At 41.7% G+C, this 13,857-nt stretch overlaps 1 protein-coding gene and 1 long non-coding RNA gene across 7 annotated transcripts in view; both read right to left on the bottom strand.

The window, feature by feature from the left end:
- LOC133221054 (uncharacterized) overlaps positions 1 to 449 on the bottom strand; it is a 32,310-nt gene extending 31,861 nt beyond the window's left edge. Inside the window, exon 1 of the long non-coding RNA XR_009727880.1 lies at positions 23 to 449. This is a non-coding gene — a long non-coding RNA (uncharacterized LOC133221054). The remainder of the gene's footprint in view (positions 1 to 22) is intronic.
- Positions 450 to 8,440: 7,991 nt separating this feature from the next.
- GRB10 (growth factor receptor bound protein 10) overlaps positions 8,441 to 13,857 on the bottom strand; it is a 146,271-nt gene continuing 140,854 nt past the window's right edge. For 5 of the 6 annotated variants that reach the window (XM_061369604.1, XM_061369603.1, XM_061369607.1 and 2 more), the window contains 2 exons: positions 12,376 to 12,469; positions 8,441 to 11,590 (listed from right to left, as the gene is read on the bottom strand). In XM_061369604.1, coding sequence (XP_061225588.1) covers positions 11,444 to 11,590; positions 12,376 to 12,469 — 241 coding nt within the window. In that variant the 3' untranslated portion in view covers positions 8,441 to 11,443. The remainder of the gene's footprint in view (positions 11,591 to 12,375; positions 12,470 to 13,857) is intronic. The other variant, XR_009727877.1, reaches the window with a different exon arrangement.

The following is a 13,857-nucleotide window of genomic DNA, read 5'->3' as shown; positions in this document are numbered from 1 at the left end:
ACATGAGTGAGTTTACCCTTACCTGTTTTGAGATTTCACTTCTTTTCCAGATACTCTGGAAACAGGAATTTTCTGTATTTTCCTTATATTCTTGTGTCCTGTGAGGAAGCAGTCACCAGAAGCAGCTAAAGAATTTTAATCTCAAGAAATTTCTGGGGCTTTTCCAGTAGCTATCTGTGCTTGCCTTGCACTTTTTCATTAATTATTAACCACATGTAGCACTATGTTCATTAGCCTCGTCAGGCATTTTTTCTCAACAAGGGGAAAAAAGAAAACTTGTGAATTCCCTCAGTTCACAGGCATTTGGATGGGAGGGACACGGGACTTTTCACTTACAGAGCATCAAGTAAAAATACCCTGGGTGCCAATAGGAGGTGGAAAGGTGGAATAGGAAGACCCAACAACCCCAGCCGATCTGAAGCCAGGGAATTACATTGATGAAAACGTCTACATAAGAGATGCCTGGCGGTTCGCACTGGAAAGCAAGCGAGACAACCCCACGACACACCAGAGCACGACCCATACGGTGCAGCGCCTGTCTTGCCGGCACCAAGGGCAGAGCTTAGCCAGCGGTCCCCGGTACTGCCGAGAGGTGGAACCCTCACGCTGGCAGACGGGAGGCACGCTTCCCTTGGCGGGGAACGGGACTGGAGGGAAGGGGACGGGACTGGCATCCCAGTGCCTTCGGGGTCGGCCCGGCCCGGGGCTGTAGGCAGCGCCGCCATTTGCAGCAAGTGCCCCGGGCGCTGGCAAGTAGCCGGCCTTCACTGAGAGCTGTTTTACTGCTGCTTCACAGAAGACAAGGCTCAAGGTGCAGCCCTGCTCGGCTGCCGCCATAAAACAAAGCAAACCAAACACAGCGAGAAAACCCTCGCGTGTAATGCACGACTTGAGCCCCCACACCGACCCGGCCCGTCCGTGGCCGCCCTCTGCCGGGCTGGCCTGGCTTGGGCTGGCCTCCCAGGCGGTGGAGGAGGAGGGTTGTTGGAGGCGTGGAACAGGGAGACAGGGGCTCTCTGCACGTGGAGTTCACCGTCGTGGCAGACCAGGTTCCTTCAGCTGTGAAATGAGGCAAAGTCCAGGCTTTACTTCAGCTGGCCTGCGCTCATGTCACAGACATATTTAGCTACTCATTAACTTACTTTTCCTTTTGGAATACTGGTACTTTTTTTTTTGGTCCTGGTTCACTCCAGGATTTAAACAAGTCAGAAATGAAGACTGGGAATGAGCAAAATGGGATTTCACCATCACAAGCTCCAGTCTGTTGGAAGGGCTCAGAGCCTCTCATGGGTCACTAGCTTCTTGGGTCCTGGGTGTGCTGCTCACTCTGGCGGGCTTCTAGGCCCAGCCACCCTTCAGTATGTGCTGCTGGGGAGCAGGCTCCCCAGAGCTGCCCCAGGGCCAGACTGGGATGAGCACCAGCAGTTGCACTGTGGCAAGATATCACTTCCTGGGTGCAGAAACTGTTGGTGAAGGTACGCATGTAGATGCTCATGTACCCAAGAGTTGGGCCACTGAGGAACACCAGAACAACCAACAAGTGGATAGATCTGCTAAGACTGAAATGGCTTATGTGAGGTATATGGGAATGATTCGTGTCAGAAACTTAGGAGTCCTTGTCATCATTGCACTTTGGGAGGAATCGAAAATCATGTGTAGAATGTATAGGAATGATCAGATTAAGATGGGAGTTCCTGTAAATACAGTGATGAAAGAAAAGAAGGAACAAAGGAATAATCCTTCCCAATCAAAGTCTTTGTTACTTTAAGGGGTACTTTGTTTAACTACTTGAATGTCTCAGATGCTTTGCTAACTACAGAGGGTGTTTTGTTTAACTGCTTGAATACCTTAAGGGGGTTAGGTAATAAAGGGATACATTCTGTTAGGGGATGAGGTGAAACTTGTGTATTCGATATGTAACTATATGAGAAATGGAATTGAGGGGGCTAAGATAGTGGTTAAGCTTGTGACAGACATTCCCTGTTAATGTATTGCCAAGGAATACAATGACTTTTTAAGAAGTTTCATCACCCAAAGATAAGATCCCAGCAACAGGAGGAGAACAATGAAAAAGAATCACGTCAGTATTTGGGTGAAGGAGACGACAGGATTGGCTGAAACCCAAGACCGAGGAGTATAAGAGACTGTACCCCTGAACTCTCGGTGTGTGTTGCTGGTGGAGTGAAGGCTCCCCTGCGCACCCAGTGCTGCTTGCTTATTGCCTCTCAATAAATTGTAAATAAATTAAATTTGGACCAAAACCCTCTCTATGCTAAATTTTTATAACACTTAGAAGGACTTAGACTGGCAACATAAAGGTGAATTATTTTTGGCCCGGTGGGCCCATGACACTTCAGGCCATCAGGGCAGAGATGCAACATACAGATGGGCTCATGATTGAGGGGTGGACTTAGCAATAGACACTATGTTTTTAGTTGCTGCTCAGTAATGTTTAGTCTGACCAAGGACTTTCAGAGCCTCATGCTCTGCCAGGGAGGAGGGGAAGCTGGGAGGAAGCAGAGACAGGACACCTGACCCAAACTGACCAAAGAGGTATTCCATACCACAGCACGTCATGCCCGCTATATAAACTGGGGGTAGTTACCTGGAAGGGTTAGATCACTGCTCGGGTCTGGCTGGGTATCACTCGGAGGGTGGTGAGCAGTTGTATTCTCTTCCCTTGTTATTTCCCTTATCATTATTATTATTGGTGGTAGCAGTAGTGATTTGTGTTATACCTTAGTTACTGGACTGCTCTTATCTCAGCCCATGGGAATCACATTCTTTTGATTCTCCTCCCCATCCCTCTGTGAACGGGGGGAGGAAGGGGTGGGAATGAGTGAGCAGCTGCATGGTTCTGGGTTGCCAGCTGGGCTTAAACAACAACACAGGATTAACCTCACAAGAATGTATAGCAAAAGCTTGTTATGTTTTGAATTTTTAAGATTTGTCTGGTTTTGATTCTCTTTCTGCATTACTTGAGCTTGTGACAGGCCAGACTGGGATGAACACCAGCAGCTGAGTTGCTCTTCCCATTCTTTGGATTTAGGTTAGATTTATATTTTTTAGAATTTGGCTTGGGTTAAATATAAGGAAGTTCTTCACTGTGAGGGTGGTGAGGCACTGGAATGGGTTGCCCAAGGAAGTTGTGGCTGCTCTACCCCTGACAGTGTTAAAGGCCAGGTTGAACTGGGCTTTGAGCAATCTGGTCTAGTGGAAAGTGTCCCTGCCCGTGGCAGATGATTTTTAAGGTCGCTTCCTACCCAAACTGATCTATGATACTATGATTATCTCCCTGCCTGACCAGCAGTGGGTGGCTGGGGAGAGCCTTGTCAGCTGCCCTGGTGAGCCTAGGGCCTGGTCTGCCTGCCCTGGTACACCCAACTCTCCCTGCTGCTCTGCCAGAGTGTCCAGTGAGAAAAAAACACTGGGCTTCAGCAGTTGCAAACCCCTTTCTGTTCCTCAATTCTCACACAGGGGCAGAAATGTTGCATTTTACCTGAGAAAAGACTTCTCAACACACCCCTGTGCATCCCTGTACAAAAAAGCTTTGAGATACCCATTTATGCACAACTTTTAGGATACCTGCTTCTGACTTGCATGTGAGCAGCATCTATTCCCAGTTTAGTGCTAGGCATAAGCTCAGCTCAGTCCGTGTCATTTATTACCCTGTTTTGGGGCTGAATGAAGCTGGACACTACCCTTGTACAGCTCCAGGTCCTGACAGGCTCTGTTCTGCTGTGAACCAGGCAGCACCTCCAGCAAACCCTGCCAGTGGCAGGCTTGTGCGGGGGGACACAGCTGTCACAGACCCTGGAGGCATCACCTTGTGGGTGGTAGAGAGCAGATTCAGTGCTTACATGGGTGTTTCTCCAAGGGCAGCCTTAATTCAGTCAAAAGGAGCCTGCTTTCTTGGGCTTTCCTCATCTGTTAGTGCTAGCTCCAGTTGTTTCTGTACGGCCAACATGTGGACACGGGTACTGGATCAAGTATAAAAACTCTCTAGCTCTTGTCTTAATACTTACCAGTAGATGCGTAGGGAAAGAAGAGTACAAACATGGTCTGTCAAGTAATGATTCTTCCCCTGAAGACTGCTGCTGGCACTGGATAACGTGTTCTGTGGACTTCCAGAGGGAAAGATGGTATTTCTGTAGTCAGTGTTCATCCGCTGAGTTTTCTGTATCATGATGGTTAAGCCCTTTGTGGACCTATGTGAACTTTTGCCACGTGGTACATTTCGTGTTGGAGAACGCTTACAGGCTGCTTACAAGAAGCAGCCTATGAAGAAGTATTTCTGGCTTTCCTGAACACTTGCCCCTGCATGCTTCAGGTGATGGCCTGCAGTGTTTTGATTGGAAGAGATTGTAATTAAATGTTTTGTATTCTGCTCAGATGCTTATATTTTTCTATAAGTCCATTATACTACCCTCAGTCTATGCTTTCTAGTTGGCTGAACTGTCATACCATCCTGTTTGCTCTTCCTTGTTTCTCTTCCATTTTCACTGCATCCTAAGCTTCCCTTTCTGCTCCTGTTGTAGGAGTTCCTGTTCCTTTCAAGGACAGTAGCCTCTAGGGTTTTGTTCATGAAGGTGTGCAAACAAGCAGGAGGGTCAATGCTTTCTCAGGCACACTGTCTTCTCTGAAGTGCTCTGGTATCTAAAGCAGGCCAAATCCTTGTTCCAGCAATTCACTGTAAATGTTTGAGTCAACCTTTATAAGCCTTCAGCAATTTTCACCCTCGTTTAACCAGCTGTTTCCACATGCCACATAGTCTTAAGTGAAAAAAAACTAATTAATTATTCTACACACCAGCTCCGTAATTATGAATTTGTTTTATTCCATAACTAGCTGTGTGGCAGGGTAATTTTTCAAGAAGCTCTAATCCTCACAGCTTGCCTCATTTCTGTATTTGTTTCTGTCTTTGGACCTGATTCTGAGAGTACTACAGTAACCTGAAAACAAAGAATTGCCAAGAGTCATGCAGAGCACGTGAATATCCTGCAGAAGTTCAGCAGCAAAGAGATGTATTATGGAGGAAATCAAATACTGAAAGGTATAACTAAAGTATGTGAATATAGGATGCATCTAGCATTCTTTGTGGGGCTATGAAATTGTACCTTTTCAGTACTGAGCTTAGCCATTTGCTTTAAACATTGTTACCATTGTTGGCATACTTCTACCTTCCTTTTTTCTTGATGGCAGTTGAACAGACTGTTTTGGCAGGTTGTAGAGAACACCAATTCCATAGCTGTTTCTCTGCTTGATATCACAAAATACCAATCCTTACACCTCTGGAGAATGTGTTTCACAAGGCAGATAAAATGGAAGGCTTTACATAGAAGTGTCTTCACAACTGTGAGGGAAGAGGAGGGAAACTGACTCTATGGGACGGGCGAGCAGCACTAAAGCATCACACCACTGTCTTCACTCTGTTCCTAGTCATATCTAAACCATCACTTGGACAATACTGCTGAAGAGTAATTCCTTTCTCTGTTCCATTTCCTTCCCAGTCTAGCTCTTCTGAGCAAGAAGAGTTTCATCTCTGCAGCTGAGTTGAGCTTCAGGGAGCATAAAGCCAGGCTGTACTTCTACTCAGAGCTGGCAGCTGTGTTTATAAATTCACCTTCCTGCTCCCCAGTTATGGCACCAGAATCTTGCAGCCAACAGATGGAAACCACCTGATTACAGTAAAGCATACAAACCTGGGTAACCAACAAGTGTCGTAAGACCCTGTTAATCACAGCTCAGTGTCTTGTGATGAACTGATCTTTCTTGTTAAAAGATCTGCTAGTATATGTGCAAAATGATGAGCAATTACAGCAGAATGTCTCCAGGCTAGGAGTGTGCACTGTGAGTGTTACACAAACAAATTTATTTTGAAGCCTCAGATGTGACTAATCACAATATCTAATGAAAATCATATAGCTCTTGGACATAGTTGTGGTTATTATTAGGTTTTCAAATACTAATTAAATTGTTCTCCAAGTTAAGGAAGGAGAACATAAGATTTAGGATGCAGAAGAAACTGAAATTAAGGCAATGTGGATATTTCAAAGGAAGAAATCTCTTTTCTCCATCTGCTGATATTGTTACTGAAGTTTCAAAGACATTAGACAAACAATGCCCAAGACACAAAGCAGTATACAAGCCGGACATTAACAAACCAGATTAAAGCGTCACTAAATTAGCAGTGACATAAACCCAAAGTCACCTAAAGTTAGAATTACTTGAAGGGAAATGGCTCATCTGGTCAGGTTTTTTATATCTGGTTTTGTGGGTACAGGCTGAAGCAGCAATTTGGTGTTAAAATATACCTAACTTTAGCGTCCTGTGTATCAGGGGTAAATGCTGCAGCACCTGCTGCAGAACACTAGTCTGATACAAATTTACTCATAGCTTTAAATGCATTTAAGCTGTTTTGCCAGATGAACTTCATGGCAGAAGGCTGCATGTGGGATCAGAAGTCTGATAATGTCTATTGTTCTATGACTAATGTAAAAGCAACACAAGCCTCCCATCAGGCAGTTAATTCAAACCTGCACCATAATACCCATTTCTGACCAAGGCTAATTTTGTACTGGTGATGTTCTGATAGACCAGGAGGTACCTGCTATTAGTGCCTGTTAATACCAGATTTCACAGGTATCATTTTGCACTTGCCACAGCTGGGGGCAGTTTGGACAAAAAGGCACACAATACTGACCTGCCACTGTGCATGACTATTGACATTTTTGCTGTGCTGCTTTTTTTTCATGCTGTCTTTTTGTCTATTCCAAACATAATAGATACAATAAAGTAAGGGGCGTGTGTGTGTGTGTGTGTTGTTCTGGGGTTGTTTTACTTTTGTTTTTTTACAGTTTTGGGTAGAATTATAGTCCTTGACTTTTAATGATTACAGAGGGAGCCAGTTACAGTGTTAGCACAGCTGCCTTTAGCTAAGCAAGAAACAGGCCTCTTCAAACTTTTTGCAAGCAAGCAGTCCCCTTTGTTTCAAACTCAGTGAAAGAGTAAGTTGCTGCACGCAGGACAGTGAACTCTTAAGCACTTCAATGTGCATCTCCAGATAGAAAAAAAAATGGGAATATCAAAACCCCGAAGTACTGTGCCTTTACGTGCTGAGTTTGATACTGCTAACGTGTAACCCATGCCCTAGTGCAATACAAACTTGCATGAAGACATAGCATGCAGAAGCCAGAGTGTGACTAAGGCTTGAAGTGGAATGAGTTTGAGATCTTCTATGGCTTAAGCAAGGCAGAAATGGGAAAGGATTTGGTCCAATAAAAAAAGTGAAACATTTCCAGCCTTCTATTATTCTATCTGCTAGAAGAAACACCAATCTCCCCCCAACACCCCAAATGACTTGTGTAAGCAAGAAGATATTCTGTGCAGATGTGCTTTTCCAGCCAAATGCTGATGAACCACTTGAATACAAGGATTATGAGGGTAAATAATTGCTTTCAGAAAGTACTATTGATAAGCTTTCTGATACAATAGCTATTAGGCCAATGAAGTACTGTTTGCAGTGTATACATTCAGTGAGTTATAGCTTTGTTATATGCCCCCAAAGATGCTCATGGTGTATTTCCTGATTTGACTCTAGTAAACTCAAATGAATACTGTAAATATTGTAACAGAATACCCCCAGTAGTTTTCCTCAAACAAAAAGAGTGATCAAGTTCTTTAAATAAAGGACAGTCTGTCCTTACCAAAATCATGAGACAGAACAGCCAGAATAAAGATATCTTGAGAGTTCTGTTTTCCTCTTAAATCTTCTTACAGGCTGTTTAATATAGCCCACCCCAAACAAACCATAATCAAGGGAAAAGGTACATGTCCTGGGTTCAGCAGTAGCAGTCATTCTTCTCCTTCTTAGTAGTTGGTGCAGTGCTGTGGTTTTTGACTTTCAGCCTGGGAGCAGAACTGATAACACTGATGTTTTTAGTTGTTGCTCAGTAACGTTTACTCTGACCAAGGACTTTCTGAGCCTCATGCTCTGCAGGGAAGAGGGGAAGCCGGGAGGAAGCAGAGACAGGACACCTGACCCAAACTAGCCAAAGAGGTATTCCATACCACAGCATGTTATGCTCACAATATAAACTGGGGACAGTTACCTGGAAGGGCTAGATCACTGCTTGATTGGGCTGGGTATCGGTTGGTGAGTGGTGAGCGGTTGTATTCTCTCCCCTTATTATTTCCCTTATCATTATTATTATTGGTGGTAGCAGCAGTGGTTTGTGTTATACCTTAGTTACTGGACTGCTCTTATCTCAACCTGTGGGAGTTACATTCTTCCCATTCTCCTCCCCATCCCTCCGGTAGGGGGGGGGGGAGGAAGGGTGGGAGTGAGCGAGCAGCTGCATGGTTCTGGACTGCCGGCTGGGCTTAAACCACGACATACATCATGTGCAGGTACAACCAAAAGATGACATTCATTCCAATATAAAATGAATAGCATTGTATTAACGTTTATTTCTAATTACAAGAAACAGAATATCAGTCCCTTATTTGTACAAAAATACCTGAAAGATTACAATTAGGTTCACAAGCCAAAAAGCTATTTACAGTATGAAGCAAAGCATATTGAATAAAGGTTTTGTCTCTTAAGTTAATACCTTTTGCATTCCCTGAAACTTTAAACTTTATTCCATTTTACAGTCACTAAATCTTGCATTGTGACAATATAATTTACGATAAGCAAGTCTTGCCACTGGAAAGGTGCATTGATTGGTCAAACTGTCAGGTATTTAGTGCAGAAAAGATAAGACAAAACATCTAAACTGAGGCACGTGTTTCTTCAAGATTAATTAACAAATAAAAAGTTTTTTGTACTTTAACACCTATCGTAACATAACTTAACTAGGAACCCCATTACCAAAATGGTTTGGCATTTTCCTTCTCAACATATTCAAGATTGCTACATGAAGTATTTATTTAGAAAATAAAATCACAGGCAAAAAGATAAAAATTCAACAGGCTCCAAAACAACCCTGAGCATCCCCTTTACATTCATGTCATTTAAATACAAAAATAAGAGTCAAATGTCCTTCAGTCCTTGGTATTCTGAGCTGAAAGCCAGCTGAATCTGTTGGAAAACTAAGGTGGCATTGACTGTTTTCCAGCAGAAAGAAGACAAAGCAGTGATCTGCTTAAGTAAGATTGTTGCCACTTTGAAGGTGGTCACTTTCTCAAAACAGCTCACTTTAGCTGGGAAAAGTACAAAATACTAAGTCAACCATCTACATACAAAAATCATGATTCATAGTCAAACTTTTATTCTCAATTTAAATAAGATGCAAGGTTTTTATTTTATAAATATGAAACACTGCAAATACTATCCGCCTACTGGGAAAAATGCATGGTTGTCACTAAGCTATGTAAACAGAAAAACTTAAAACTACAGCATAAATGGTCTTATTAAACTGGTAATGTAGTCAATACAAGTATCTTTTTTTCCTAATAGGGGCCAAATAGAAGCATGCAAAGTGAAGTCAGACTTAAGTTAGCTTAATTTCAAGGTTTTAAAATACATTGTCTAGAAAGCAGAAACACTCATTTCACTATGTACAATTAAAACAAAACAAACAAACAAACAAACAAAAAAAACCCAAAAAAAGGTTTCTACTAAAAACAAAATCAAGTTTCTTCATTTTTAGTATGTAGACATAAGATGGAAAAAAATACTAAATGTGTTTTGTAAACTAAAATACAGTGTTTCTATACCATTGACATAGTTATAAGCTGATATGGACGACTCAGGCAGGTTATGGTTTGTCTTAAGCTATTCTCAACACTACATGAAGACCTAAAGGTGTAGAATTGGTTTTATTTCTTTACCCTTTCAGATGGCTAGGATTTCAAACCCAGTGGCAAATATTAGTAAGGATGAACTAGCCTGCGTAAATCATTTCCCATCTCAAGAATGCTCCGTTCTGCACTGCACTCTGCAGGTTCCCAGGGTGGAGTACTTCTTGCCATGGCTAACTGCAGGAAGCACTGGGAACTTAATTCAGTAACGGTTCCTGCACCAGCCATATTGCTGGAAGAATGATATCTGCAAATGGAGGATCGTGGTGTCTAATACTGATTTATCATCAGAAAGTGTTACTGTGTAAACATTAAATAACTGATTTAAACATTAACAATAAAGTAGTTCTGATGACAAACCAGCACCAGAGCAGGATACATGCTTGTACTGGCATGCCTTAGTGTGTATGACACAGAGATCACCAGTTACCTCAATGGATGATACTGCCAGCAGCTAGTTTACAATCAAATGTGTTTTCCATTCCCAGTAAGTTCTTTTTCAGCATGTAAACTTTCATGGCCCTACAGAAAGCAGAAGGGGTACAGTTCTTTTTATGCCCTATTCCCCAGGAAAGCTTTGTGTCACTGTAGCTTTACTATATGGAAAGAGCTCTTTGAAACAGTCTGAAAATTCAAGGAGCCATAAAGCTAAAAACACTGGTTTGATTTTTTTTGTTGTTTTTTTTTTGTCTTTTTATTTTGTCATACTAAGACTACCTGCAGAAGAATCTTCTCACAAAAAAAATGGTGGTTTCAAATACAAGTGTAGTCATTCAGTCCTATTCTATTTAGTAACAGTAAGGTTCCTCAGGAAAACAGTCAAAAGGCTGTAAAAAACAAACCACCAACTTCAATAATAAAAATTTGTGCATAGAATCTAATACAGTCTTTGCATGACTGGATGCCACTAATATGCCATCAACATACTACAGCCATAATGCTACAAGTCAACAGTTTTAAGAGTACGTATATGGTGGTATGTTCTTTTAGAATTGTATCCTCATTGCTTCTTCAAAGACATCTGCAGATCATCGAACCTCAGGTCTCCAGAGAAGTTTTGAGACACATGCGCACGCGCACACACACACACACTTCTTGATTCTCTTCTAGATTCTTTTAGGCTGAAGCATTCCATACATTTTAGGGTGCAGATTAATACCCAACTCCTGCATGAATTTTAAAAGCCACATCAGCTCCTAATATAGGCTGCATACAATATCCGAAACAAAGTAGGAGTGCAAAAAAAGTGATCAATACAAAAAGTAAACACACTAGTCTTAATTGTCAAGATTATTCCAGGGCAAGAGTTCTTTCAAAGATTTCTCTTCACACTTGTTCCTGTTAAGTGGCCCAGCCAGAATAGTTTCCAGTTCGGTTTCAAATTTACTCATTGTTTTACATACCCTCCCCCCATTTTTGGGATGCTGGGACACTCAGCAGCAATCACTCTTAGGTGTTAGACAAACCAGCAATCTTGGTCTGTTGGCACCTGTCGAATCCATCCCTTTCAGAGTCCCAAGGTGCATAATATTTTTATTTATTTTAACCAACTTACAAATCTGCCAATTCCCCAGTGTCAACGTTCTCTTACAATTACTCTTCTAGCAAATCCAGTCTTCAGTAAGAGTCAGATTTGAGGTCATAAGGCCACTCGAATGCAGTGGTGTTTGAGTTTGCAGGGCAAGACTCCTTTGTTTAGTTGATAGAATTCAACAAGCTGGATTAGATCACTGAATTTGGTGTTCCCATCATCCAGGCTGAAAAATATCTGTCCATCATCTTCACACTGGGGAAATAAAACATCCTTTTCAAGTTAGACTGCACCTGAAGAGATGCATGCATGGCAAAACATAAGAGTACAAGCATGTGACATAAAATAAATGATGGGCACTGCCCAGAAACCTATCACCCAGAGATCTTTGAGAAACCAGGCACAGCACTAGAAAAGAACACTCGTTAACTCAACTTGAAATGTTTTGTTTATGAAAGTGAAAGCAGAGTAATTGAAAGTCATAGAGACAGCACTGTTCTTCACTACATAAACAAAAATACTCCCAAAGTATTTGTTAGCAGTTTGTAAAATTGGCAGGCAAAGCAAGGGAAGAGGGTTTGGACCAATAAAGAGGTTACATGATCTTAAACTTCTTATGCTGCTCTTGATCAAGATAAAAATCACATAGGTTCTTGACATCTCAGTGTAATGCTATTTTAAGCTCAACGTTATTGGATAACCTCCAGAATAAAACTTTTTAAAGTTTCCCTGAGTTATTCAACATTTGCCTAAGTGACAGGGAGACAACTGCCGCTGATGTTGCTGTCAGTCACAGAGAACAAGTTCTGTGCATTACTTCTATACCTCAGTGACTTACAGTAGTTTTCCAGGCAATGTTAACAAAGAATTTTAATCAGACATTTGACAATTCGAAAGAATACTTGCTAATATACTTGCTAATGGAAACATCACGGTTAATTACATCAGCAATTAATAAGAGGTTCTCTTCAGATGCTGGCAAAGCTTCAAGATGTAAAATTTCTTTTTTTTGTGATCAGTATCAAAAACAATCTACTTACCGGCAAGATCTGAAAATGCTTTATTTTTTGATGATGGCACAGTGTAAGTACAAATGCCTTTGGATTGCTTTGGCTGTCCCGGAGAAGAAATAGTCTAGGAGAGAACATTTTTAAGTACATGCTGAATACCACAATCCATTTCTTCATAAATAATCAAAAATACTATGTCATTTTGTGCTATTGCCTAACTCTTCTTTGGTGTTTCCATAATGGGCAATTTGCCTTCAGTTTTTATACCATGGCTATGCCAAGTAACAGATGAAGACAACAAGAAGGGAAAGACACATCAGTAGTTCTTCCCCTATGAATGTATGAGGCTTTTCAAAAGGGTCTCTTTAACTGAGCTTTCCGTTACTGATATGTACTCTCATGAAGAAAAGTGTTTTCATTTAACTCCAAAGCAAACATGGATTTCTGCACAAATGGTATTTTGCATCAGTTTACAGAAATCCAGTCTTAGCAAAATTACTTTAAGTTAAATAACTGCAGTTGCACAGGAATAGCTCAGTACTTTCTTAAAACAACAGTTAACTAGCACCCGCATTATCAAGATGTGGAAAACACACACAGATTTTTCCCCTAAAACACTCACAGGATTTTTCTCTCAGCATCACTGGAAAATAATACACTTTAGGAGTATTGCTAGCAACATCGTACACTATGTAACTGTCACTTTTAAGCTGACCCACAAAACCAAGTCCTAACTCAAATACCTACTTGGAAGAGAAAAAAAATCTAGTAAAAAATGTTTCCTCCCCTTGCCATTTATGAACTAAAGAAGGAGAACCTCTCCACGCCCGAGGAAACAAGAATATACCTTTGGCATAAGGCTTACAGTGCTAATCACTAGTGGATTTGTGACACTGCCAAGCACAGTACTGGGGCAGGCCTCAAGCCCTCTTAATTGCTAACCACTAAGCCAGGAACACACTCTTCCAAGGCTGAGCTGCAAGAGCTGCTTGTAGTCTTATGAACCCAAAGAACTTCCTCCAGCTCCTCAGAACTGATTGAGAAATGTCAATACCACAAAAATGCACCATCATAACCAGGGTCACAGAGACAGGCATGTCTTGCCACCACCGGAAACCACTCCTGATATTTGAACATTCCTTTTTCATCCTAGCAAGACCAGATGTGTGGAAAAGGGACCAAAGACTTTACAAATTAGGATCCATCTCAGTGAGATGGATCTTACCTGCCCTGTGGTTACAGCATTCACGCAAGTATCTCTAAATTATCTTTCATCTAGCCATTTCATAATGCATGGTAGCATAAGCTGGTGACCAAAAAAAGTTCAGCACAACTGATCCTGCAAGTGTTTACTCAACCTCTGGCAAGCAAAAGGTTGTCCACATAAACAATGACTACTAAGATAGATACATCCACAACAATAGTATCCAGAGACAGTCAAATGATAGCACTATCAGCTGCCTGCATATATCGCAGAACATCTTACAAGAGCCATGAGAAGACTGTTAACTT

Source organism: Neopsephotus bourkii, unplaced genomic scaffold (assembly GCF_033783945.1).
Source record: "Neopsephotus bourkii isolate Nb327-2 ecotype Australia unplaced genomic scaffold, CSIRO-AGI_Nbou_v1 NB_1508, whole genome shotgun sequence".
Taxonomy (NCBI): Eukaryota; Metazoa; Chordata; class Aves; order Psittaciformes; family Psittacidae; genus Neopsephotus; species Neopsephotus bourkii.
Note: the sequence above shows the minus strand (reverse complement) of the source record. Positions and strands in the feature narration are given on the sequence as shown.